At 46.0% G+C, this 25,277-nt stretch overlaps 1 protein-coding gene and 2 long non-coding RNA genes across 4 annotated transcripts; 2 read left to right on the top strand and 1 right to left on the bottom strand.

Moving 5' to 3' along the window:
* Positions 1 to 6,348: 6,348 nt before the first annotated feature.
* Positions 6,349 to 7,596, top strand: LOC125983747 (uncharacterized). Its single transcript, XR_007486795.2, has 2 exons — positions 6,349 to 6,785; positions 6,977 to 7,596. It is a non-coding gene; the product is annotated as an uncharacterized lncRNA (long non-coding RNA).
* A 5,474-nt stretch (positions 7,597 to 13,070) lies between these two features.
* LOC125983748 (uncharacterized) lies at positions 13,071 to 21,704 on the top strand. Of its 2 annotated transcripts, XR_007486796.2 has the most exons (5): positions 13,071 to 14,359; positions 14,651 to 14,741; positions 14,833 to 16,937; positions 17,611 to 20,526; positions 20,927 to 21,704. It is a non-coding gene; the product is annotated as an uncharacterized lncRNA (long non-coding RNA). The 2 variants fall into 2 exon arrangements; XR_011088353.1 differs by having other exon boundaries at positions 13,071 to 14,886; positions 15,294 to 16,937.
* Positions 15,890 to 19,398, bottom strand: proza (protein Z, vitamin K-dependent plasma glycoprotein a). The gene is made up of 8 exons (XM_049745261.1): positions 19,275 to 19,398; positions 18,954 to 19,111; positions 18,862 to 18,886; positions 18,653 to 18,766; positions 17,965 to 18,099; positions 17,769 to 17,884; positions 16,793 to 16,910; positions 15,890 to 16,705 (listed from the first exon to the last, which is right to left on the bottom strand). Exons 1-8 carry the CDS (start codon positions 19,354 to 19,356, stop codon positions 16,167 to 16,169), a joined length of 1,287 nt encoding a protein of 428 aa, XP_049601218.1. The 5' UTR covers positions 19,357 to 19,398; the 3' UTR covers positions 15,890 to 16,166.
* Positions 21,705 to 25,277: the final 3,573 nt, after the last annotated feature.

The following is a 25,277-nucleotide window of genomic DNA, read 5'->3' as shown; positions in this document are numbered from 1 at the left end:
CCATGGGCGAAGGCCCGGCCACCAGACGCTCGCCTTCGAGCCCCACCTCCAGGCCTGGCTCCAGAGGGAGGCCCCGGTGACCCGCGTCCGGGCGAGGGAAAACTAAGTCCATTTATATCACTCATCATAAGGGGCTTGGGTGAGCCGTGCTTTGTCTGACCCCTCACCTAGGACCCGTTTGCCATGGGTGACCCTACCAGGGGCATGAAGCCCCCGACAACATGGCTCCTAGGATCATAGGGGCACGCAAACCCCTCCACCACGATAAGGTGACGACTCGCGGAGGGGCTTTTCAGACTGATCCTTTAACCAGGTTTCAGATATTGCAATTACAGTAAACGGGTTATTCATATGGGCGGCTTGGTGGCGCACTGGGTAGCACGTCCGCCTCACAGCTAGGAGGGTGCGGGTTCGATTCCACCTCCGGCCCTCCCTGTGTGGAGTTTGCATGTTCTCCCCGGGCCCGCGTGGGTTTTCTCCGGGCACTCCGGTTTCCTCCCACATTCCAAAAACATGCTTGGTAGGCCGATTGAAGACTCCAAATTGTCCCTACGTGTGAGTGTGAGTGCGATTGGTTGTCTGTCTGTGTGTGCCCTGCGATTGGCTGGCAACCAGTTCAGGGTGTCCCCCGCCTACTGCCCGATGACGGCTGGGATAGGCTCCAGCACGCCCGCGACCCCCGTGGGGACTAAGCGGTTTAGAAAATGGATGGATGGATGGATGGGTTATTCATATCTTTTAAACATTGTTTGATCTTAGAGATGTTTGCTTTCAAGCTCCTACTTTTAAAATGTACAATTGATATTGCTCTATTTGTTGTTACATTCTTGTTAAATTGCTCTACAGTATAGTATTTACAATTCCTTTAGTGTAGTCATTCACAGGATCAATATTGTTCTCTATGTCATATCTCTTATGTTCAGTGAAATCAACTGTTTTCAAACGAAGTTCTTCATTTTCAGTTATCAGTGCTTGTTTATTAAACGCACCAGTTGGAGAAGAAAGGCATTTGGATGTCTCTCAACTTCATTTGTCTTAACCCAGATAAAACTGAGATGTTGATAATTGGTCCTACTCGTTATCAACACTTATTTAAGGAAACCACTATAAGTATAGATAACCGTACTATCACTCAGAGTGATACGGTAACTAATCTCGGGGTAATATTTGACCAAACGCTCTCCTTTCAAAAACACATTAAGAATATAACCAGGATTGCGTTTTTTCACCTTCGTAATATTGCTAAGATTCGTCCTATCCTCTCGACCGGGGATGCGGAAACTATTATACATGCGTTCGTCACGTCGCGCCTGGGCTACTGTAATGTATTATTCTCTGGTCTTCCTAAGTCCAGTATCAAAAGTCTACAGTTAGTGCAAAATGCCGCTGCGAGGCTGCTCTCACGGTCAAGAAAATTTGATCACATTACCCCAATATTAGCCAAATTACATTGGCTCCCGGTCCATTTAAGATGTGACTTCAAGGTTCTTCTACTAGCCTATAAATCACTGCATGGCTTAGCGCCTTCATATCTCGTCGACCTAGTCATTCCTTATGTTCCGTCTCGTAACCTTCGTTCGCAAAACGCTAGTCTTCTAGTTACACCGAGGGCCAAGAAAATGTCTGCAGGGTCTAGAGCATTCTCTATTCGGGCTCCAGAGCTTTGGAATGCCCTACCAATGGATATTAGAACTACTACCTCAGTAGAAACATTTAAGACACGTTTAAAGACACATTTCTATGAGATGGCCTTTAACTAACTTGTAGTGGCCGATTTGGCCGGAGTTTGTTTTGTTCTCTCTGCCCACCCCCTCCCTGGCTGGGGAGGGGGTTAGGTGGCTCAAAAGCTGATAGCGGCTAGCTGGATTCTCGGGGACCAATTCAAGATGAAGAAACTGCAGCTCAACCTCCTTGAAGACACTGCCAGGACAATCGAGGGCACCTCCAACATCCATTTTTTCATTGATTTTCATATTATGTATTACTTGTGCCCTCTCTGCATCCATTACAACCTGGTGATCCTGAAAGGGGGATCCTTCCATCTGTGGTCCTTTCTCAAGGTTTCTCATTTTCCCCTGGCAGGTTTTTTTTGAGTTTTTCCTTGCCCTTTTGGGAGCTTAAGATCAGGGGCTGCTTTGAGAATAATTGTCTATTTTGGCTATGTGAAGCCCTTTGAGACTGTTTGTGATTTAGGGCTATACAAATAAACTTGACTTGACTTGATTTGTCAATATTGTTCATAGTGGGTTGATAATTTCACCAAGTTTTTACCTTCCATGATCTAAGACAGTGGTTCTTAACCTTTTTGGAGGTACCGAACCCAATCAGGTTCATATGTGGATTCACCGAACCCCTCTTTGGGGGTTGACTACCGGTGTGTTCGGCCATCCGCGGATGGAGGGGGGGGTGCTCCCGGTGTGTTTGGCCATCCACGGACAGGGGGCGGGGCGGGGCAGGGGCGGGGCAATGACATACCAGCTCTGCCGAACCCCTGAAGCCGACTCACCGAACCCCAAGGGTTCGATCGAACCCAGGTTAAGAACCACTGATCTAAGAGTTCCACAACCTTAGGTTCAACAGAATGATGTACAGATTACTGGTCTTCTTCGTACCTCTTAAATTGCTCTATGACACTGATGCAGAAACCATGAGAACTTTCTGCTGCCCCAACAGGTTTGATGAACACCTTACAACCAGCAGTCCAAGTGGACTGTATTTTACCATTTTTCTTAAGAGCTCTTGCTTTCTTAGCTATTTCACCATTTTTCTTGGTGAGGTGTTCATTTATGTGTACATTCATGCCTTTTAGTTTTCTACCTTGTTTGAGCAGATTTATCTTATTTTTCCTGTTTGTAAATCGGACAATTATAGATGGTATAACAGGCTTGCCATTTAGACTCTTGGTTGGCAGAGTGTGGCATGCCTCAATATTGACAATGCCAATAACGATGTATTTACTCTGGAGGAAAGTTTTTACCTACTCCTCGGTTGTCTCCTCATGTTCAGGATTGTCCTCAGAAGCAAGGCCTTTTCCAGCCTGCTGCTAGCTCTGTGGTTTGATCTTTAAACCTGTGATGATGACATCGTTCATTCTTGAATACTGCTCCAAACTGTCAGGCTGGGGACCAGGCGGAGGACTCGGAGGCAGAGTCGTTTCTTTCTTGGATTTATTCCAGCAAGCACACTGATCAAAAGTACAAATCAAAGCGCCTCTTGCGAGGGAAAACACGTGGCAAAAAGTACAAACAAAAGGCGTCGCACTGGGGCGAGACAAAAAGGCTATGAGGATCACAGTACTAACAAAAGGCGTCGCTCGGTGGCGAGACAAAAAGGCTATGAGGATCACAATACGAACAAAAGGCGTCGCTCGGTGGCGAGACAAAAAGGAGGGATCTTACTGAGAGCTCGGACGTCAAGGAATCGCTGGTGGTCGGTGTTAGGGTTTTCAGGTTAGTTTGATCCTATGATTATGTTGGAATGTAGACTGTAATGATTAAATCAATCTTGTCTTGCCCTCACAATGTAATGATTAAATCAATCACGTCTTGCCCTCACAATGCAGAGTAAGATGAAGTGGTTGCTTCCTCTGCTTGATTGACCAGCTGCAGGGGAAGCAATCAAAGTTGTTCTGTTTCCCACAACAGTGTAAAACACCCCCTGCTCTGATCTTATCAGAGGCCGGGGGTTCACCAAACCTGTCCACTCACCCCCACTCTGTTCCTCCTAATAAATATGCCCTTGCAGGGAGGAGACTTTTAGACTTCATTCGATAATCGCTGTTCAGACAGCGACGAATGGACTCTCCACCTGCAGGTGTCTAAAAGAACTTGCCTTGTCTCCGTGTGGTTCTTGCAAAATAAGTTGGAGTGAGCAAATCTCTAACATTTTGGTGCCGAAACCCGGGACCCTCATACCCATCATCTGGCTGACGGAGGACGACGCGCTGTACACCGTCGACGGGCCAGCGTCCACTAGCCGGACCTGGTAAAGAAAGACCTGGGAAGGAAATTCTTCGCTGGGCCAGCATCTTAGGTCTGCCTTCGTCTGACAGAGGTGGATTGACGGGACCCGGCAGTGCAACGAACCAGGGGACAAGTAAGTTAAAGGCTTGAAATTGTGTTGTGTTGTTAAACGCGTAACACATAGAGGTGCACGGGAGATAGCTTGGGTTCAAGTCCCAGTGGAAGAAACAGGCTAAGAAAGGCAGAGCTTCTTTTTCGTTCATCGAAGAAGTGTGTAGACTCTTCTTTGTCTGTTTTTCCGAGCTGAGGGATCTGGCTTGGGTTAAAGTCCCAGTGGAAGGAACGTGCTAAGAAACACGGAGCTTCTTTTTTGTTAATCAAAGAAGGGCGTAGATTTTTCTTTGTATGTTTTTCCAAGCCAAAGAACAGCTTGGGTTCAAGTCCCAGTGGAAGAAGCGGGCTAAGAAAAACAGAGCTTCTTTTTCTTAATTGAAGAAGGGCGTAGATTTTTTCTTTTGTCCGTTTTTCCAAAGCTGTTTGGGAGGGTTTTACACCCATCCCTGGATAGGCCTAAAAAAGCGCTGGAGTTTGTGTGATTGAGTGTGTGACTGGTAGGATAAAATTGACTAAATAGCAGTTCTAGCATTGATCCACGGCAATAATACAGGCTAGTAATTTGTTGAAAGGTCAATTTAAACCTGCATTGAGGATCCTCAAAGACATAGTTAAATAAATAAATAAGTAATAATAATAATAATAATATTTTTGAGAAAAAGAAATTGTAAAACCTAAAACTACTAGAATTAAGATGGGAAATAAAAACGGTAAATCTTTACCTCTTGACGGAGATGAGAAGTACATGGCGAGTAGATTTCTTAATTGTATGCAATATATGCCGAAGTGGAAGAAAAATTATGGAGTAGAAAGGAAGTTGAGAGTTCAAGTGGTAAAGAAATGCAACTTGCTTCTAGAAGATAAATAAATAAAATTAGAATGTGCTGTCCTCGTGTGCATGGGAGGGACCAGCTCATGATCGACCACAGGAAATGGCCAGCCTGTGACGAATCATTGGTGCTGGGAACTACCTTTTGCGTGCGAGAGCTGTGCATGTGTGTGCGTATATGTTAAAATGATGAACATTGGCTAAAGTTTTAGTATAAAAAAAATTGCTAGACTGTGGTCTATCCAATTTGCACCGCAGAACAGAAATGATTTTGAAAGATAAAAATGAGAGGAAAAAGAGAGAAATCTGTTTGCAAGCAGAAACTAATCCACACTAGTGCATGTTAAGTGTCGAGCCCACATAAGAAATTCGAAGAAAAAAAAAAAAAATGACAGAACATGCTTTCAGGAATTGGAAGAAGCTAAATTGTGAATTTAAGATTTTGCAATGCTACATTTAATAGGAATAATTGATTGGTTGTGTTATAAGATTATGCAAAATTCTAATTGCAAGCTAAATCTGAGAGATTGAGTTCTTCAAATTTAAAAACAAAGAAAAAATTCAGATTAATTTGCCAATTGTTTGTTTTAGTTAAGTTTTTTTGAATTGGTGGATTGTTCTACCAGGAAACCTGAGTTGAAAATGATATATGAATGTTGTGTGGTGAGCTTGGATGAATTGGGACCAATGTGATAGGAAGACTCCTTTTTGGAGATTGTGTGAGATACATATGATGAGCATTGATGAATGATTGCCTGAATGAAAGGTTGAATGGTTGAAGTCGTTGGCGACTACTATGGAAAATTAGTAGAGCGACTTTGATGAAAGAGTGATTTTGAGCAGGTTGAATGTTAGAAAGAAACACATAGCTTTTGGATTGATAATTAACTAGAAAAAAAATGGAGAACCAGTAACACATGTAGAAGATGTGTGAACTGAGAAATTAAGAAGCGTTTTGGAAAGAAAGTCAAACTAAATGATGATGAAATCATATGTAGTACTACAAAACTTTACTACATATGGATTCTCTAAATCATACAATTGAGTAAAATAAAACATACGTTTTGATTTGTATTCAAATTTCTAAGATTCTTGTGATAAACAATGAGAAAACAATTGAAAAGTAACTAAAGAAACTACAACAAAGTGAAAATGTCTAATCATTTGCTAGCTGAGTCGCTCCCCATTCGGGGAGGCCATCCATTTACTTGCTAAGCTAGTTGTCAAAACAGGGGCATGATTAGAGAATGGCATCTATAAATGACCTACCCTACCAAAGAACCTATGCAAATGGGCTGCAATATTGAGCCATGGTGCGCGTCACATGGCTCAAGAGGAGGGATAGTGGGGCAGGTCAGTCAGCTTTATACAACATATGGATTTGATTCATATTCAAAATATTTTCAAAACAAACATTTTTTTTGTAGAGCTTGTTTCAAAAAAACAAAAAACAAAAAAAAAAAAAAAAAAAAAAAAACTCCTATTTGCCAGTTAAATGGGCACTACAATTGACTACGAGAGTTGCAAGCAACAGATGAAGAGCAGTCCTGGGCAGATTATCTAATCAGGACGCTCAAACTGAAAGATGTGTCCAATGCAAATTTACTGCCGCCTGATCTCTCCCCCTCACAGGTGGACAACCCTCAGGTTCACTGTGAGAGCTCACACACAGGAGGCGTGCTATGTGTGTTCGAAACTCCCCCCTTCCTCCACGCAAGTTCGCTTGGAGGCCAGAGCAATGAATGTCACTGAAGCGAAACACGGTGCCTATGATGAACACTTCTGGGCAAATCTCAATGTGACTGTTAAAGAACGAACAATACCACAAGTGGCCTACACAGAGAGACCAGCTGGAGTGAATTACACATGTTACATCCAAGGTAACAAGACCCACGTCTGCATTAACGACGACGGCTCTCCAGGAGGAAACTGGATGGGAGCTCTGGACATCACCGATGAGTGTCAAGATAAGAGAGCCATTTCAGGTGGTGAGGGCTCTCCAACCAACATGGCTACACCATCAAACGGAACATACTTCATACAGAATAGCTGGTGGCTTTGTGGTCACAAGGTTTATCCGATGCTGCCCGCCAACTGGACAGGAGTGTGTGCACCAGTGTGGGTGACAGACCACACCTACAGGATATGACATCATCAGCTGACAGGAGCACACAACTCTTCTGGACTCGACGCAGAGCAGTTGCAACCTTTGACCCTCATGACCCTGTCTGGGGTGCGAACGTTCCAGATGACCATAAAGTATGGTCCGTCGGAGACAAAGTTGTCCTTGCGCTCTTCCCTCAGATGTACTGTTTCTGTGTTTTTCTTTTTGTTTTTATTGATAGCATTCTGGTCGCCTGTGGCACAGGGGCCGTGTAAGAATTTTCCTGCTAATAACATCTGGCCAGCAGGTTTTTCGCTTACACAATAAGTTTGATCTGGGGTATTGAGGTAATGCCTCATCTTCACTGGAAAGTGTTGCTATCATTGTTTGTTGTTTTTATTTTTACCATTCTACTTTCTTCATTATACGTATATATGTTTTTTTCTTGCTTATCGTTGTTGTTTGGGGTGGCATAATCATATGATAAATCAGGAGGGAGATGTTAGGGTTTTCAGGTTAGTTTGATCCTATGATTATGTTGGAATGTAGACTGTAATGATTAAATCAATCTTGTCTTGCCCTCACAATGTAATGATTAAATCAATCACGTCTTGCCCTCACAATGCAGAGTAAGATGAAGTGGTTGCTTCCTCTGCTTGATTGACCAGCTGCAGGGGAAGCAATCAAAGTTGTTCTGTTTCCCACAACAGTGTAAAACACCCCCTGCTCTGATCTTATCAGAGGCCGGGGGTTCACCAAACCTGTCCACTCACCCCCACTCTGTTCCTCCTAATAAATATGCCCTTGCAGGGAGGAGACTTTTAGACTTCATTCGATAATCGCTGTTCAGACAGCGACGAATGGACTCTCCACCTGCAGGTGTCTAAAAGAACTTGCCTTGTCTCCGTGTGGTTCTTGCAAAATAAGTTGGAGTGAGCAAATCTCTAACAGTCGGGACAAGGCAAGACACACTGGCACAAGACAAGGGGAAGACACGGACTAAATACACACAAAAGGGCGGGGACACAGGTGCTGACAATTAGTGTCAATTACGCAGGTGCACACAATCGGGATCAGGGAAGACAAGACAACCAAACACCGAGGAAGGAAACACGAACTGAAACGGAAGGGATGACAAAATAAAACCGGAAGTAAAGTTACGACATCGACGAGACAAAAAAACGGAAAAATAAACGCGACCGCATGACACAAACTGTCTTATCTATTTTCCAGGCTGACAATTTTCTTATTTTGTTCAATGTTTAATTGTTTGATCTGCTTCACCTCTCCCATCAGCTCTGTAGTAATTGCCTGTTGCTTCATTATGGTTTCCCCATTTTAAGACATCACTTCCACTGATAACTTCAAAGTCAAAGTCAAAGTCTGCTTTATTGTCAATTTCTTCACATGCCAAGACACACAAAGAGATCAAAATTATGTTCCCACTATCCCACGGTGACAAGACATAGTTCACAATGCACATACAAGTAAACAACACAAGAAAAATAAAACAAGAAGGCACAATCAATGAATAAATAAGAGTAATGAATAAATAATAAATAAAAAATACCACAATAAATAAGTACAGGACGCTACGCAGAAGGGGGAAGAGAGTTCAGGATCCTAACAGCCTGGAGAATGAAGCTGTTGGTGAGTCTGGCGGTGCGGGAGCGCAGGCTCCTGTACCTCTTCCCAGAGGGCAGAAGATCAAACAAAGAGTGAGCGGGCTGACTCACATCACTCACAATCGTGGCCGCCTTGCGGGCGAGATGGGAGGCGTAAATGCCCTTCAGGGAGGGGAGTGAAGCACCAATAATCTTACCAGCCGTGTTCACTATGCGCTGCAGGGCCTTCATGTTGTATTCAGTGCAGCTACCACCCCAGACAGCGATACAACTGGAGAGGACGCTCTCAATGGTGCCACGGTAGAACGTAGTCATGACGGCCGGAGGAGCACTTGCTCGCCTGAGTTTCCGCAGGAAGTACAGGCGGCGCTGAGCTTTCTTCGCCAGTGATGCGGTGTTGGCAGACCAGGAGAGGTCCTCACTGATGTGCACCCCCAGGAATTTGGTGCTGCTCACCCTCTCCACCACAGCTCCTCCATGTCCTTCTGAGGCACTTTCATGGCCATCTAGACCTGATGGTAACTCTCATCCTGGGGCGGCTAGTGGTGCTAGCCCACTGGGCCTGGTGGTGGCTGTCCTACTGGGCCTGGTGGTGGCTGTCCTCCTGGGGCTGGTGGTGTTAGCCTACTGGGCCTGATGTTAGCTCTCTTCCAGGGGCTGATGGTGCGAGCACGCTGGGCCTGATAGTAGCTCTCCTCCTGGGGCTGGTGGTGCTAGCCTACAAGGCATGTTGGTGGCTGTCCTTGTGGGGCTGATGGTTTTGGCCTACTGGGCCTGGTGATGGCTGGCCTCCTGGTACCTGGTGTTGGCTGGGCTCCTGGAGAGATGATCGCTGGTCCGGCGCAGGTCCAGTGAAGGCCGCGGGTCCGGCGTTGCTGGCACGAAGTCCGGCGACGGCCGCAGGTCCAGCGTTGCTGGCACAAATTCCGGCGACGGACGCAGGTCGGGCGTTGCTGGGACTAAGTCCGACGACGGACGCGGGTCCGGCGTTGCTGGCTCGAGGTCCGGCGATGCTGGGGTGGGGCCCTAATGCAGCCGCGAGTGTGATGGCACCGGGAGGAACCCCAATGGCGGCCGCGGGTCTGGCGTTGCTGGAGCAAAATCCGACATCGGCCGCGGAGCCGATGGTGCTGGAAAGCTCCGACGTTTTCTGGCTCGACGACTTCCTGCCAAAAAAGAAGCCTCGGCGTGATCGCTCTTTGACGTGATCGCTCTAACTCGGCATGATCGCTCTTCCTCTTCCTGTGTTGTGAGTATCTCCTTGTCATCCGTGGCCTAACGGTTCCGCCATATTTTTAGCAAATACGCACACGCTCAGTCGATACCTGCCACTTTAACTTCCGCCGTCAGTAATTTACCACTGCGCGCGGGCTGCAACAATCGAGATAAGCTGATATAACTCACGCGAGACTTAACACCCATCATAAATTGTAGTTAGCTCTCGCTAAAGTAGGATGTCAATCATGAGCATAGCACATGACATGTTCTAGCTGTGACCTGTTAAGTTTGAAATTAAAATTTGATGTTAAGAGGATTTTTTTCTTTTTTTCTTTTAGCTATGGATCCATCCATCTGTCCATCTGTCCAATAACAAGCAAGCCATCATTGGCACAGGAGAGTTCTTCTAATGACAACAACATCAAGTGGCAAGCATCCTCCACTGTGTGTAAGTGAATATTGGTCATTTGTCATGAGAAAATTCTTGGTTGAACCTTCTGTTCTTACTCCGAGACAAATGAGCTCAACCAAAACTATTAAGCTAATCTGAGCTATATCAACAATGACGACCCAAAGCCTCCAGCTGTTGCTCGCCTCTTCTGTGGTGGTGACCTTTCAAGTAGGCTAACCACACAGATGGTTGGCGCAGATGAAAGGTCACCTCTTCCCTATTTTTCGACATAACATCACCAAAACACGCAAATGAGCTTGCACAGACATGCACGACGACACAGGTCTTCTCCTCGCGCCGCAGCCAACTCGTCGGCTTTGATTATGCGGGTCTGATTCGGGGCTACATGTGAGCTGCTCGTGTTTCTCGAATGGCTCGAAACAGGACTGAACCCTGTCAAGGTCAGTGTGAGGTCAGTGGAATAAAGGCCACTGCAGAAGCTGCCTTCCCAAACGCCATGACCGTTGACTAAAAATGACTTCTTGTTCTTTTCTTTTCTGGTCACCGTTGTTTTGCCCCGCGAGACTGCTGACTTGAAGCATTTGCTTCACTCCTCTTGCGAGAATGCCGACTTGAGGCACTCGCTTCAGTCGTCTCGCCTGCTTTCATCGAGTTTGTGTGGAATTTCTGCAGCTTGCCTCTCTATTCGCATCGCACCAGGCCTTGACCTCTGGCTCTCAGGTTTTGCCTCGACCCTCCTTGCACAACCACCTAGTCGAGTGGAAGCTGGCACGGGGTCCACAGTGAGTATTTTTCAAGGGGGAGGGGCGTGGGGTAATCACACTGTTAGCCCCTGTGTGGAATCAGACACCACACAAACAGATAATCCCCAATAAATTGTATTTTTTGAGGCTACGTGCATACGTGTTGTGCGTATATAGCATATGGAGGATTTGGGGTCACTGCATGGGGATGGATTACTGATTTAGTAGGATTTAGTAGGACTGGCACACTTTCACCTCCTTCCATGTCTTTATCAGTTCCAATGCAGTGGAATGGGCAAAATGTGGTCCAGCGCTGCCATGACCACGATCGCAATTTGCATTTCTATTTGTCTGCATAACAAATCTAATTCCTTCATTGAAAAGAACGGACAGATGTCCACCTGCAGCTGTATTGCATCAGATGTCAGTTGATCAGTCAGGGCGTGAGCTTGAGTGGCCTTCAGCACCTTTGGAAGAAAACAAATTTCTCTTTGACACCTTTCCTTTGGAGAAGACGATCTTGAAAGTCAAGGGAACAGATTGAGTTCCATTCTGGAGGTTTTCACTGTAGAGACGTTGGCTTGGCAACGGTGGAAGTCAGCAGGGAGTGGAAGTCAAATACTGTGTTCCAAATTGTCCAGTATTTCAAAATTCTGGTTTGTTTTTTTAATCATTGCTCGAGCCACCTTAAGTATGAATGAAGCCAGGGGCGTGGCTAGACATTTTTCAGCAGGGTGGCCAGGCGCTAATGTTAGCCTAAGACTTAAAGTGGCGACACCTGTGCCACTTGAATGTCGCATCGCACAGTACATGTTTGACGACCATATTGATGGGGCTCACAAGGGAGCTAGGCGCTTTTCCCATAAATCTGCAGTCAAACCAGAGCATGAAGGAGCAGCACAATTTTTGGGCGTAAGGAGCCATCTCCTAAGTGAGAGCCATGGCAACAGCCACCGAGGGCCCCCAGCATTCTGCAGCATTCTGCAGCATTCTGCAGCATTCAGTGCTGTCCTATTCAAAAGTGGCAGGCAGGCCAGCGAGGGCTTTTGGCTGCTTGTTGTTTTTTTTCACTCGAGCGTCTGTTACGTTCCTTGACGCTCCCATTCTTCTCGTGTTCCCTTCCCTTTGCCCACGTGACCTGATCACTAAAGGGAAAGAGGCTGTGAGAAGACTGTGAGTCTATGGGAAAATGTTGCCAAAGAACGCGAGGAGGCTGTGTGGCTTCTCCTGGCTCGCGAGATACATTTTGGTGTATCATTCATAATTGAATATGCTAAAAAAGATCTCCACACTAAAGTTTTTTACACCACAAAAATATTTAGCATTTAAAAGATTGGAGTTCTGTATACAATGGAGCCTCGGTTTTCGACCACAATCTGTTCCAGAAGGCTGTTCGAGAAGTGAATCCTTCGAATTGCGAATATGTTTTCCCATTACAAATAATGGAAAAAAATTTAATCCGTTCCAAGCCCAAAAAAACCCTGCTTTTTTTAAAGCATTTTTTCCATTAGTTTACACCATAAACTGCATAAATAAGTGAGTAGGTAATGTATAAATAAATAATATAAATAATTAACTAATAGAGTAGGCTAGGCTGGGGAATGTATTGCCGTATCTGTAGCAACTCGCTTGTGTTTCATTCTAATAGTAAAAGATATCTTTTTAAATTGTGAGGGGGAAAAACAGCAGATCCAAACATTTTATTTTAACCAATTTTTTTTCCAGGTCCTCAAAAAGATGTCTCGCTTTGGCACAAATGGTGCCCTCAGTAACAGTATCCCCCGGGAACTGTTGCTCATTAATAAAAATTAGCAAGAGTTTTTCAACTTCTTCCAGCACCAGTGGCCGTTGTTTGGTAAACACAGTCGGCCCTCTCGCAACATCACTTCCTTTGTTTTTAAGGATCGAGCTTATTGTCGATTTTGCGATGCAAAACTCTGCGCCAACTCTGACACACGCACACCGGACTCATATTTAGCAATTAGTTTTTAAATTCAACCGTTTTGCGCACTACTGTCCTCTTTTCGCCATGATCAGCTTTACTGCTCCCACTTGCTTCCTTTAGAGCAGGGGTCTCAAACTCATGGCCCGCGTGCCAATTGCGGCCCTCGGGACAATATTTTGCGGCCCCCTGCGTGACATCTAAGCTGTGTGTTAGTGCGGCCCGCGCATTTCTTTTCGCACATGCATCTGGCCGTTTTACTTTTTTTTGACACGTATGGGCTCCCGTAGCTCAGGCTCGTGACAACTGGGCGAATTAGCAATTGGCTAATTGGCGAATTAGCACTTTGACATGTTTGAATGACCGAGTGGAGGGAAATATCTTGTCACAGTCACCTAGTGCTGTACATTGTTTGTCAGCCCCCGTCATGTCTGTTTCAAAACCTGCCGTGAAGAGAAAAGTTGCGGATGAGCACAGGCAATTTCAGGAGAAGTGGGAGACGGAATATTTTTTTTGTTGAGCACAGGAACGTCGCAACCTGTCTAACATCCATGGGTAAAGTTGCTGTTAACAAAGTTTAACACCAGACGTCATTACTCAACTAAACATGCTGAGGAGTATGCAAAATACCTGGGAGATGAGCGAGAGGATCGGGTCGCCAAACTTAAATCATCTCTACTGAGGCAACACGTTTTTTTCAGAAAAACAAGCAAAGAGAACCAAGCGGCTGTGAAAGCTAGCTATGTTGTGAGTGAAATGATAGCAAAAGCTGGAAAGCCCTTCAAAGAGGGCGAGTTTGTAAAACAGTGCATGATCCAGGCTGCAAGTATTGTCTGAACGGAAAAAAAGGAGCTGTTTGGTAACATCAGTATTTCCGCCAACACAGTGGCAGAGCGTATTTCTGATTTGTCGGGTAACATTTACGATCAACTGCGTGAGAAAGCTAAACATTTCCACTCATACTCGCTGGCTCTTGATGAGAGCACAGACGTCACTGACACGGCGCAGCTTGCAATATATCTCCGTGGTGTTGACAACAATTTTGAAGTTACAGAGGAGTTGCTCTCAGTGATTCCAATGCATGGCCAGACCATTGAGGATGCCGGCTTACAATGGAAACGTTTGGCCGGAATAACTACCGACGGAGCGCCATCAATGACGGGGAGAAAAAACGGACTTGTAGCACTTGTTCAAAGAAAACTGGAAGAGGGTGTGGAGGATGCCATTGCTCTGCACTGCATTATCCATCAGCAGGCCCTTTGCAGCAAAATCCTGGGATTTGACAAGGTGATGTCTGACGTCGTGGAAATGATCAACCATATCAGATCCATGGCTTTAAAGCACCGACAGTTCCGCGACGTTTTGGCAGAAATAGAGTCGGAATATGAGGACGTGCTCTACTTCACCGAGGTACGTTGGCTCAGCAGGGGGAAAGTCTTTAAGAGGTTTTTTTGAGTTGAGAGAAGAGGTGAAAGCCTTCATCGAGAAGGATGGGATGCCTGTTCCTATGCTGTGATCCTAAATGGCTGATGGCCTTAGCTTTTCTTGTTGACATCACACAGGAGTTGAATGTACTGAATAAGAAGTTACAAGGCAAGGGCCAGCTTGTCAGTGCTGCATATGACAATGTCAGAGCATTCTCCAGGAAACTTGTGTTATGGAAAGCCCACCTTTCTCAGAAAAACCTCTGCCATTTCCCAGCTTGCAAGACACTCATGGATTCAGGCACAGCATTCAGTGGTGGGAAGTATGCTGATACCATTGGGAAGCTACAAGAAGAATTTGATCACAGGTTTGCAGACTTCAAGACACACAGAGCCACTTTTAACATTTTTGCTGACCCCTTCTTCTTTGATGTTGAGGATGCCCCCCCTGTTCTGCAGATGGAGCTAATTGACCTGCAGTGCAATACTGAACTCAAAGCCAAGTTCAGGGAAGTGAGTGGAAGAACAGTGGCGCTTGGACAATTTTTGAGAGAACTGCCCCCCAGCTTCCCTGAGCTTTCCAGGATGTTCAAGCGGAACATGTGGCTTTTTGGCAGCACCTATCTGTGTGAAAAGCTCTTCTCCACAATGAACTTCAATAAGTCAAAGTACAGGTCCAGAATTAAAGATAAGCATCTTAAAGCCATACTGAGGGTCTCTGTTGCCTCCTCCCTCAAGCCAAATGTGGCTCAGCTGTTTGAGAGGAAGCGCTGCCAAGTCTCTGGCAGCAAGGAGTAGGAGGAAGTAGAAACGAAGCCTATGTTCTGAAGAACTGTTTCTGTTCTTCATGTTCTGACTGTTAATTTGTTCAAATTGAGAAGATTGGATCAGTTGACCTTTTTTATGGATTACTTTTGTAGATTACGATTTGATGTGGCCCAGCCTCACCCAGACTCTACCTCCAGCGGCCTCCAGGTAAGTTGAGTTTGAGACCCCTGCTTTAGAGGCATGATTAGAGTTGATGCAATTCTCAGAGTAACGAGAATGTAATAACGAACGGAGTCAGTTGGCATGCGGGTCCTCTCGGCTCATCTCGCGAGGTTCGACAACCGAAATTTCGTCCGACATCCAAAGCAAAACAATCTCGAATTTTTTGCTCGAATACCGATTTGTTCGATAACTGGGACGTTCGAAAACCGAGGCCCAAGTCTGATTTATGACTGAAATTAAACATAATATATTGATGATTTAAAAAGTAATTTTAGACATTGTATTTTTCATGGTATCAGGAACTTTACAGGCCATTGTGACCGCAACATACTAGAAGCTGTTTGTACCACTTCAGTACCTTCTACGTATGAAAGACTGAGTTGGATGTAATTAAAGTTAACTGTCAACAGGGATGGAACGACTTTTTAAAAACAAATTTATATGTATGATGTGTATGTATGATGATATGTAGACACACAATTTACATGCTGAACGCTTTCAAAAATATTCACGCAAAAAGACTGGAGAATGGATTACATGTAATTGTATTGTATGTAATTGTGGTGACATGCAGGCCAAGAAGTAGCTGGCAGTCAAACGTCAAACTTTCAGTGTTTACAAGTTTCATGCGGCACATAGCGGTGACATTAGGTCAATTTTTACTTGACTGGCACGCCACCTTGTGGATAAACGAGGAAATCTACATGTGGACAATACTGTGGTAAATGATGAACACACACTCACCCACACACACCTAGCAGTTAACATATTCTAAAGATGGAGTCCAGTCACAGGTGATTCCACTACAGCGAGTTGATTAGCGAGCGAAGCCAGCCGAGATGGCGGGAGACTTTCTGGTAGACGAAGCCTTTGCTGCACTCGGCACCCGGCGGCTGACTGACCACGCCGGTGAGGAAGAACACCCCCCTGTACAAGGTGAGCAGGGGGCTCCCGGAGCTCATACTGCAGTCGGCGTTGGCCCGGGTGGCCATGCAGCCCATCTTGTTGCTGATCACGTGGGGATGCATCTCCAGGCACTCGGGTAGACCTTTGTATGCCAGCCCGCTGAGGGCCAGCTGGCCTCGAAAAGACGAGGCTCCTGCCTCGGGGTCTTTCCAGCCCGTCACCACGGCGGGGAGCTCGCCGGATGTCAGGACATTGTCGGCAAAGTCCTTCTCTGGGAGGCAGGCGGCCGTCACCTCCTTCTTGAAGACGATGCGGTCACGCAGCTCCACCACGGCCAGGTCGTTGTCGGGGCGGCCCGCTACGTAGCGCGGGTGCGTGTGGGCTGTTTTCACGTAAAGAGTCTGCTCGCCGTCCTCGTAGCTCATCTTCTGCTTGCCTGGAGCAGCAAAGATACGCTTGTTTCATGCTCCGCCCAAGCTCGCCGGCTGCTTTTGCTCAAAACATCTGCTTTGTGTGTACTGACCCACGGCCACTTGGAAGGAGCTGTACTTGGTGGCGCACTTCGCCGAGGTCAGCACCAAGTTCTCCTTGAGAATGACAGCGCTACAGAAACCTTCAGAGTCGGCGCTCTTGAGAAGGGCCTGCAAGCCGCATCAAAACGGCCCACGGTAAGTTTACGTTCACAGTAATTAGGCAATGGGCAAAGAGATACGCTCGTTTCGTGCTCCGCCCAAGCTCGCTGGCTGCTTTTGCTCAAAATGTCTGCTTTGTGCGTACTGACCCACGGCCACTTGGAAGGAGCTGTACTTGGTGGCGCACTGCACCGAGGTCAGCACCATGTTCTCTTGCGAATGACAGTGCTACAGTGGCCGAGTAGTAGAGTGTCTGCCCTGAGACTGGAAGGTTGTGGGTTCAAACCCCGGCCGGGTCATACCAAAGACTATAAAAATGGGACCCATTGCCTCCCTGCTTGGCACTCAGCATTAAGGGTTGGAATTGAGGGGTTAGATCACCAAATGATTCCCGAGCGCGGCACCGCTGCTGCTCACTGCTCCCCTCTCCCCCAGGGGATGGATCAAAATCACACGGGGTTAAATGCAGAGGACAAATTTCACCACACCCGGATGTGTGTGTGATGATGATCATTGGGACTTTAACTTTACAGAAACCTTCCAAGTTAGAGCTCTTGAGAAGAGCCTGTGAGCCGCGTCGATACGGCCCACGGTAAATTTATGCTCACGGTAATTAGCAACGGGCCCCGTTACTGGTTTCACAAAATCAAAGAAGCGATATGATGGCCCGTCGCCTGTCACAAGCTCTTTTTCTTTCTTTTTCTTTTAGGGGACTGGCCAGATAGTCGTGTCTATTTGAAGGGAATTGCTTCCAAATAACTGTTGAAGATGGCAGCCAGCGACAGAAGTGGGAATAATGAGGCCAAGCTTGGGTACCAGAGCCCTATCTGCACAAAATCCACCATGAGATTTGGAGCGTGTGGCTACCTGCCAGGGACATTCTCCTGAGGCGCAGGCAAGTCCTTGAAAGTCGTCGTGGACCATGGCGGACTGTCGGGCCTCCCACTGGCTCAGACTGTTCACCTTCCCGCACGGATAGCGCACTGACCGAGATGAGAAGAAGAGCAAAGTGTGGCGGGATTCTCCTCTTGCGGCGCCATCATCACGACCGAGGTGACAATACCTGCCGGCTCGCACTTGTTCCTGTCTGTCCGATGGAGCTTCCAACCTCTTGTGCAGGAGCACTCGTAGGAGGTGTAGCCCGGCTTGCAGAACTGGGAGCAGCCCTGGTCCTTTTCCAGGACGCACAAGGTTTGGTCTGAAATGATGACACGGTGTGGCTGGGATTATTGTCGTCCACATTTTTGTACAGAGTTGCTACTTTACAAAAACAGATTGCACATTGCCAACGTGGGTGGCAATTTGGCCCTGATAGCTCACGACATTTGCCATTCATTCATTGAGTGTTTTCATGATTTTTGCGTTGTGACGTATTAGTTGGCTATCATGCATAACATAGTTAGCCAATTGTCCTCATATTGATCAATGGAGTTCCTACGTCAGCATGTTTCTGTTTGTTGAAACTTATTTTTAAATCAAATTAAATATATTAAAAAAAAAAAAATTACAAAAGCAACCCTCTGACCATTCGCTTGTTATAACCAGTGGCTTTTACGAGGAATCGAGTTTATGAGTCAAGCAGCAGTGCTCTGAGGAAAAAACAAACAGTACAAACTTTTTTCATGTCACTGTGTTTTGCTTTTTTCCCCCCTACTAGCAAAATCTCATTTTAAAAATCACGAGATTTAATTTTAAGGCTGTACGACCTGGACCCTGAACGAGGTGAACTAGAAATGCAGTGCGCGACTCACCGGTTTCGCAGTGGAACCCTGAGAAGCCCGCCTTGCAGACGCAGTCGTAGCCTCCCACGCTGTCGGAGCACAGGGCCCCGTTCTTGCAGGGCTTCTCGGCGCACTGGTCTCCATCTGAAGGCACGTGACAAGGACTAGTGCCACTTGCGGGCTTGCAAAGTTGCTGCACAGTTGCAAACGGCAACGCTGGGAGCGAGCGCAGCACTTACCGACGTAGATGGACCAGAAAATGTCCTGGAATGGAAACAAAAGTGAAGGTGATAACTGAGCACATGAAGTAACGCGCCGATGAGGACCTCACCGTGCGGTATGAGTCCTGGAAGTGCCTGCGGGCCTCCTCGTAGGTGCATACTCTCTCCATGCAGGCCTGCTCCAAGGTGGACAGCCGCTGGCCAGCGCCCTCCGCACTCCTCTTCTGACGGGTAATCACCGAAGTGGCTTGCTGCTTGTCCAAGAAGACTGGAGGAGGCGTGAGAGGGTTACGTCGGTTTGGAGCACACGTGAAGACAAAGTACGTCCAGTTTGAGTCAATTACACCATTCATCAGTGGAATGACGGCTGGACAAATCCAACTGCGCATCTGCTGCGACGTGAGTGTGTCTCTTGTTGCCCCTATTCTCACCTGTTTGTGGGGGGCTTTGCAAGGCCGCTACGGCCCCCGCCAGCAGACACGCAAGCGCGCCGATGGTCGTTGACAAGCACATGGTGACTGAGGATCCGAGTCCAGTCGCCGCACTGCGGGGATCAGTGATCTCCTCAAACACAAGATGGCAAGAAATCAAACACAAGATGGCAAGAAATGACGCACGAGAGCGGCAAAAAAGTAAGTGTCAAATATCAACAACACAAACGAGGCGTAACAAGTCACAAGTGAGGTTGCAGAGAAAAGCAATTATGGGCTGCATCAATATCACTTGAGGCAGATGACTTCCAATTCGAGCATGAGTCGTAAATGCGTTTCAAGCTGCATTAATACCACGGAAGGCAGACGACTTCCAATTCAAGCACGAGTCGAAAATGCGCTTCAACCGTTATAGGCCCGTTTGTTGACCGTACACAAAGTCCTCGAGCGATGCGTGCATCCACACAACGCCGAAATAAGTTAACGATAAAATTTAGAGTCATGTTGGGTCATCATGTTGCCGCTTAGCCTTTAGCATCAGCCCGTGCGAACAAAGATGAGCGGTCACAAACAAACGAGAGGAAAGAAAAAAAAAAAAAAACTCACCAATGATTCGGGCGTGTCTTAACTCCTCACTTTGTCCATACAAAAGACACCCCGGGTCGAGTTTTGTAAGCTGTCTGGTCCGAAACACACGGGCCTTGCCGATGACGTCGAATATAACAACACGAATAATAAGTGATGTGATGTCGCTGCCTGACCACAAGCAGAACCGCTTTATTTTAGGGGCTGTAATGTCAAACTTTGACCAATAGAGAGCACTGTAGGACAAAAATCAGGCCGGAAGATAAGTGCCTGCAAATGACGTCGAATACGAATGATGTAATGCCGCCGCCGCCGCCGCCACACATGCAGATTCGCTTTATTTTAGGCGCTGTGATGTCTAACACTGTTGGACAAAAGTCAAGACAAGAAGGCAGCAACAACGGCTTAACTTCAACCGCACTGCCGCTCCGCTATCGCTCGAGTGAAAAGTAGAAACAAGTGTACACAAACAAACTGTGTTGAGTCACCTGGAACAGCAGCAGAGCTATGCGAGAATGCTCTTTGTGGACGACAGCTCGGCTTTCAATACGATCATCCCAGACGTTCTAGTCACAAAGCTGGACACTCTGGTCACAAAGCTGGACACTCTGGTCACAAAGCTGGACACTCTGGGCCTCCCCCCTCTCACATGCATCTGGATTAAAGGGTACCTTTAGTCATTAGCAATATTAACATTTTTCTATTCTACGAATATGGCTTAATCGAATCCCTGAAGTTTATTAAAAAAAGCAATTCATGTAGGAAATAAATGGCTTTTAGTAAGTGTGACGTGAAATACTGGGAGCATCCATGTTGCTTAGTTTGTGGCCAGGATCAGGCAGCTGCATGTCGTCAGCAAGTTGATAGCATCTTGGCTGGCTCCAATCTCGTCCCCAGTGTTTAGGAATCTAAATTTGTAAATATTAACATTATATAGAAAGTTGCTTATAATTTCACTGTGTTATTGAAACAGAACACCGTTTTAGGTTTATTTTACAACAATCTTATAATCAGCAAAAAAGTCAATATTTAAAGAGATCCCCCCCCCCTCCCCTCTACATCAACAGCGAGAGTGTGGAGAGGGTCCACGAAATCAGATTCCTGGGAGTCCAGATTTCTGATGACCTCTCCTGGACACGCAACACCTCAGCTGTCATCAAGAAGGCTCAGCAGCGTCTACACTTCTTAAGAGTCCTCAGGAAGAACAGTATGGATCGGAAGCTTCTGCTGGCCTTCTACCGCTCCTCCATTGAGAGCCTGCTGACGTACTGCCTGACCACCTGGTATGGGAGCTGCACTGCTGCAGATAGAGGGAGGCTACAGTAGAGGGAGGCTACAGAGGACAGTCAAAGCAGCGCAGAGGATCGTTGGCTGCCCGCTCCCCTCCCTGACAGACATATACAACACCCGGTGTGTCAGCAGAGCTCACATCATCAAAGCCTCCCAGCTGTTTGAGCTGCTTCCTTCTGGGAGGCGCCACAGATGCATTCATACAAGGACTACCAGAGCCATCACCACACTGAACTCTGAAAGGAAACAACACCAGCTGTAATACAACACCAATGCACACGCTTTAAACACACACTGTCACTGCTGCTAACACTACCAGCAATAGTTTAAAACTACGTGCAATAACTATTTATTATTTACTTTCTGTACATACCTCATTGATGTTAATAGAAACACCCACATTGTACACACTGTAAATGAGATCTTTCACTTTATTCTTAGACTTCCTTTATACTTTTTTAAATGTTTGTAATGTTTTGCACTGGAAAGGGAGTAGCTCTCCAATTTCGTTGTACAACTAAGTTGTAAAATGACATTAAAGGGCATTCTATTCTATTCTATTCTATATTCTAAAATACAGAGTCATAACACTTGTAGCCTTTATCTATTCTTTCTCTACATCAGCGTTGATGGTAAATTTTAAATGTATTTATTTCTGTATGGCTGTACAGAACAAGAAAAGTGAAATACTCATACGCAGTAGTGAGTCATGTTTTTTCATCTTGCAAATACAGATTCTCTTGTAATAAAAATACAAATTATAGTAAAATTGATAAAACCTCAACTGAAATAAAACCATTAAAAAACTAACGAGGACTAACAAATGCACTCTTAAAACTCATTAAAACTAACTGATTTAAAAAAAAGTCAAAATCAAATACAAAGTAACCTATACCCCGCATGGTATGACAAAACCGCTTCAAAATCTGTGTTCTAGAATCAGAGCGCTGCAACTATGGGGTTCTGGCCAAAGCTTCAATCATGAGTCCAGTCATGATGCTATGACTAGCTGTAACAGCAGTGGGGCAGGCTGTAGGCCCCAGGAGGAATCACCCCAACTTAGGCAAAGCATATTCTTTCCCGCCAAAGGTGCAAATGAACGCTACAGTACTGATTTCCCCAAGCGAAGAGTGTGGCAAGCTGTCGGTGCATTTGGGCCGCAAAGAACACAGAAGGAGCGAGTTGCATTGATTGTTCCCTGTCTACTGTTTTATTCACATCTTTTGTAGTCTCACCCTGCTTCCCGTTCCACTCTTCATTAGTTTCAATTGCAGTAAAAACTGTCTGCCACAGTCTTCTCTCACGTTCTAGTCAAACTATTGCTTAAACATATGGATTTTCTAACATTTGATCAAATATTTGACTCAACATCCGAAGTAATTCCCAACATACGACGTCATCATGGTTAGTCTGCTGGACGGCAGCACGTCGGGATGACGTCAGTTAGTGTCCCACGAAGGCTAACGCAAATGGTAGAAATGGTGAAAAAAGGAAGAAGGATTTCCTTACAATTAAAACACGAAATCTTAAGAAAACGTGCGTGAATGATCTTGCGAATCAATATGGTCGTAAAACATATCAACAATTTTGACGATCAATAAGAAGAAGGAAACCCTCAAAGTGGTCAAGCCATCCAAGTGGAACACCATCATCTCTAAACGTCGCAGCCCTACCCTGGAAGAGATGGAATGCCTTTTGCTTGTATGGATAAAGGACAAGGAGATTGCTGGCAAAACGATCACTGAAACGATCATATGTGAGAAGGCCAATGCCATATATAGTAATATAAATTGTGAAAGGTGGGAGTGGCCCCTAGATCGAAATGAAAAAGTTCAATAAAAATAGAAAAAAGAAAAATACAAATAAAAATAGAAAAAAAACATAAAACCTAATGGGGAATGTGCAAAGTGAGTGAGATGTCTGGTGTGAATGAGGAAATGATGGAATGAGACAGAAGTAATGTCCAGAGGGAGTGGGCACGTAAACAGGATAGGATGTCTGGGACATCGCTGATCGGCGGTCACGAGAGAATAATAATAGAAAAGTCCCATAAAACGTGGACTTTTGTTTGGTGACAGATCCGGATGAGGATGTAAATTTTAGCCGTGTGAATGAGGCAGAAGCACACTACGATTGGACACCGCTTGCGACAAGAGACATGTGGGTCACCAAGCCTCCCGGTGGAGAATTCCCGGGGGGAGCGGGGATGTTGTGATCGCACCCAGTGGCTGCACGGTCCGAGTGCGATCGTTGAGATATTCGGTGGCAGCATTTGTCTCTGTCAAGGTTGCACGAAATAAGGAGGCTTGCTGTAGACCGCGTTTGGCAAATAGGGGAAGTGCGCAGCCTTGGCATCCGTAGCTGTATGAATGAATGACGAAGAGATACCGGCCAAGTCCGGGACCGAGGAGTGCCGAAGAGAAGGAAGCGCGCAAGCCACGTTGTTTGGGCACTGATCAGATTAGGGGTGTGTGGGGGTCACAAGGCCTCCCGGCGAACATTTGGTGCGTTAGCCTCTTAGAGATACTCTTTGGGCTAAATTACCGGGGTGGGCTGGTGCGTTGCGGTCGTACACATGTTGAGACGGTCCGATCCCACTGTGATAGCATGCACGCCTGTCAAAGTCTGATGAAATTTACGGCTTGCAGCAGACCGCAATTTGCAGAAGGAGTAGTGCGCAGCCAGTGGAAAATGGAAAACGTGGAAATAGAGGCCTCAGGGGGTTTAATATTGGTATACCATGTAAGAAAAGTAATTTGTGTGCACACTGAAGTTAAAAATCTGCAGTTTAAGGGGGAAATACAAAGCGCTTATAGAGAAACAAAGACAAGAAGTGCAAAGGGCATGTTTGTAAGCGCGTCTACGCACGGTAAGCAGCGGACAAATTGACCAAACCGTATAGAAGTCCACTGGGAATTTGGGGCGGCACTCTGTCACACAAACACGACGCTCAGGAGAGTTCCAAGTTTACAAAACATCTAAAACTAACCTGTCTCACGACGGTCTAATCCCAGCTCACGTTCCCTATTAGTGGGTGAACAATCCAACAATTTTAGTCCCTCATTCCATGTAAAAAAAAACCCAAAAAACTTTATACTAATTCCTGCTTGTGTGGACACTGTAAATGTTCTTGTATGCTGTCAAAATGTTATAAATATGAATAAAGTAATCACGTCATTTAAGATTTAAGAAGCTAAATATGGAATGGATTTGAATCCCTTTGCCTCTGTCTTCTGTGTTCGTGCGTAATCTTTGTGAAGTTTGTGTCAGTCTGTTGTGTTGTGTCTGAGCTTGTGTGTGCGCGCGTGCAGGAGCGAGTGAAGGGGATCCCCAAGGGCGCGCTCTGTGTGCGCGCTCTGTGTATGCGTGTGTGCATGCGTGCGTGTGAGTGCGTGCGTGTGTGTGTTTATGTGCGCGCCCAGTGTGTGTGTGCGTTTATGTGCACCGTAGTGCCAACATTGATACGCTGCCCCCCTCGTCCAGGGGTGCTGTGTACAAGGCGGGGAAATACCCGCCCCAGGGTCTGCATGTTGAAGAGGCGGGGCTGGTTTCCCCTGAGAAAGGGCGAAAGTCAGCAGAATTGAGACAAGATGATGGGAGACCAAATGATGATGGGCAAAGAATGCACTAACAACAATTAATGCGCACTATTGAAAGTGCAACGACAGAGGACAGACTGTTTAACAGTTTGCTAACAGGTGGGAGAGGAGCATTCCTGCACTAATCATTGCAATACTATTATGTGTGTACTTGGGTGTCTTATGAAGAAAGTTAGGCCGTGGTAGCACTAATTTATGGCAGGATGCCACAAATGCAGCCCGAGACAGATAGAAAGAGGGAGTAAGTGAAGAAAGGGGGGCTAACTCGGAAATGATGAGGGACCCTGTTAGGGGCAGCTAGCGCCCCACTAGGCCATCTGGCAACTATGAGGGAGATGAGAAATTACATTTGTAGAAGAGTTCCAATCATTAAATAGACATAGAGACAGACGCGTTAAAGAAATTAAACCAGTCAGGAATTGATTGACAAAATAAGTGAGAAGGAAGGAGTATTTGTTGATTGGGATTAAATTAAGGGTTACAGTAGGTCAATAGTTTGTGATCAACAATGCATTACATAGTAAAAGAG

Source organism: Syngnathus scovelli, chromosome 16 (assembly GCF_024217435.2).
Source record: "Syngnathus scovelli strain Florida chromosome 16, RoL_Ssco_1.2, whole genome shotgun sequence".
Lineage (NCBI taxonomy): Eukaryota > Metazoa > Chordata > Actinopteri > Syngnathiformes > Syngnathidae > Syngnathus > Syngnathus scovelli.
This window is presented reverse-complemented; position numbering and strand designations above follow the sequence as displayed.

Coding starts and splice junctions, on each gene's coding strand:
- proza (XM_049745261.1), bottom strand. CDS start 19,356: ATGTGCTTGTCAACGACCATCGGCGCGCTTGCGTGTCTGCTGGCGGGG. Junction 17,885..17,964: donor GAACAAGTGCGAGCCGGCAG/GTATTGTCACCT, acceptor CATCTCGGTCAG/TGCGCTATCCGTGCGGGAAG. Junction 16,911..17,768: donor CAGGAGAATGTCCCTGGCAG/GTAGCCACACGC, acceptor TGCGGCTTGCAG/GCCCTTCTCAAGAGCGCCGA.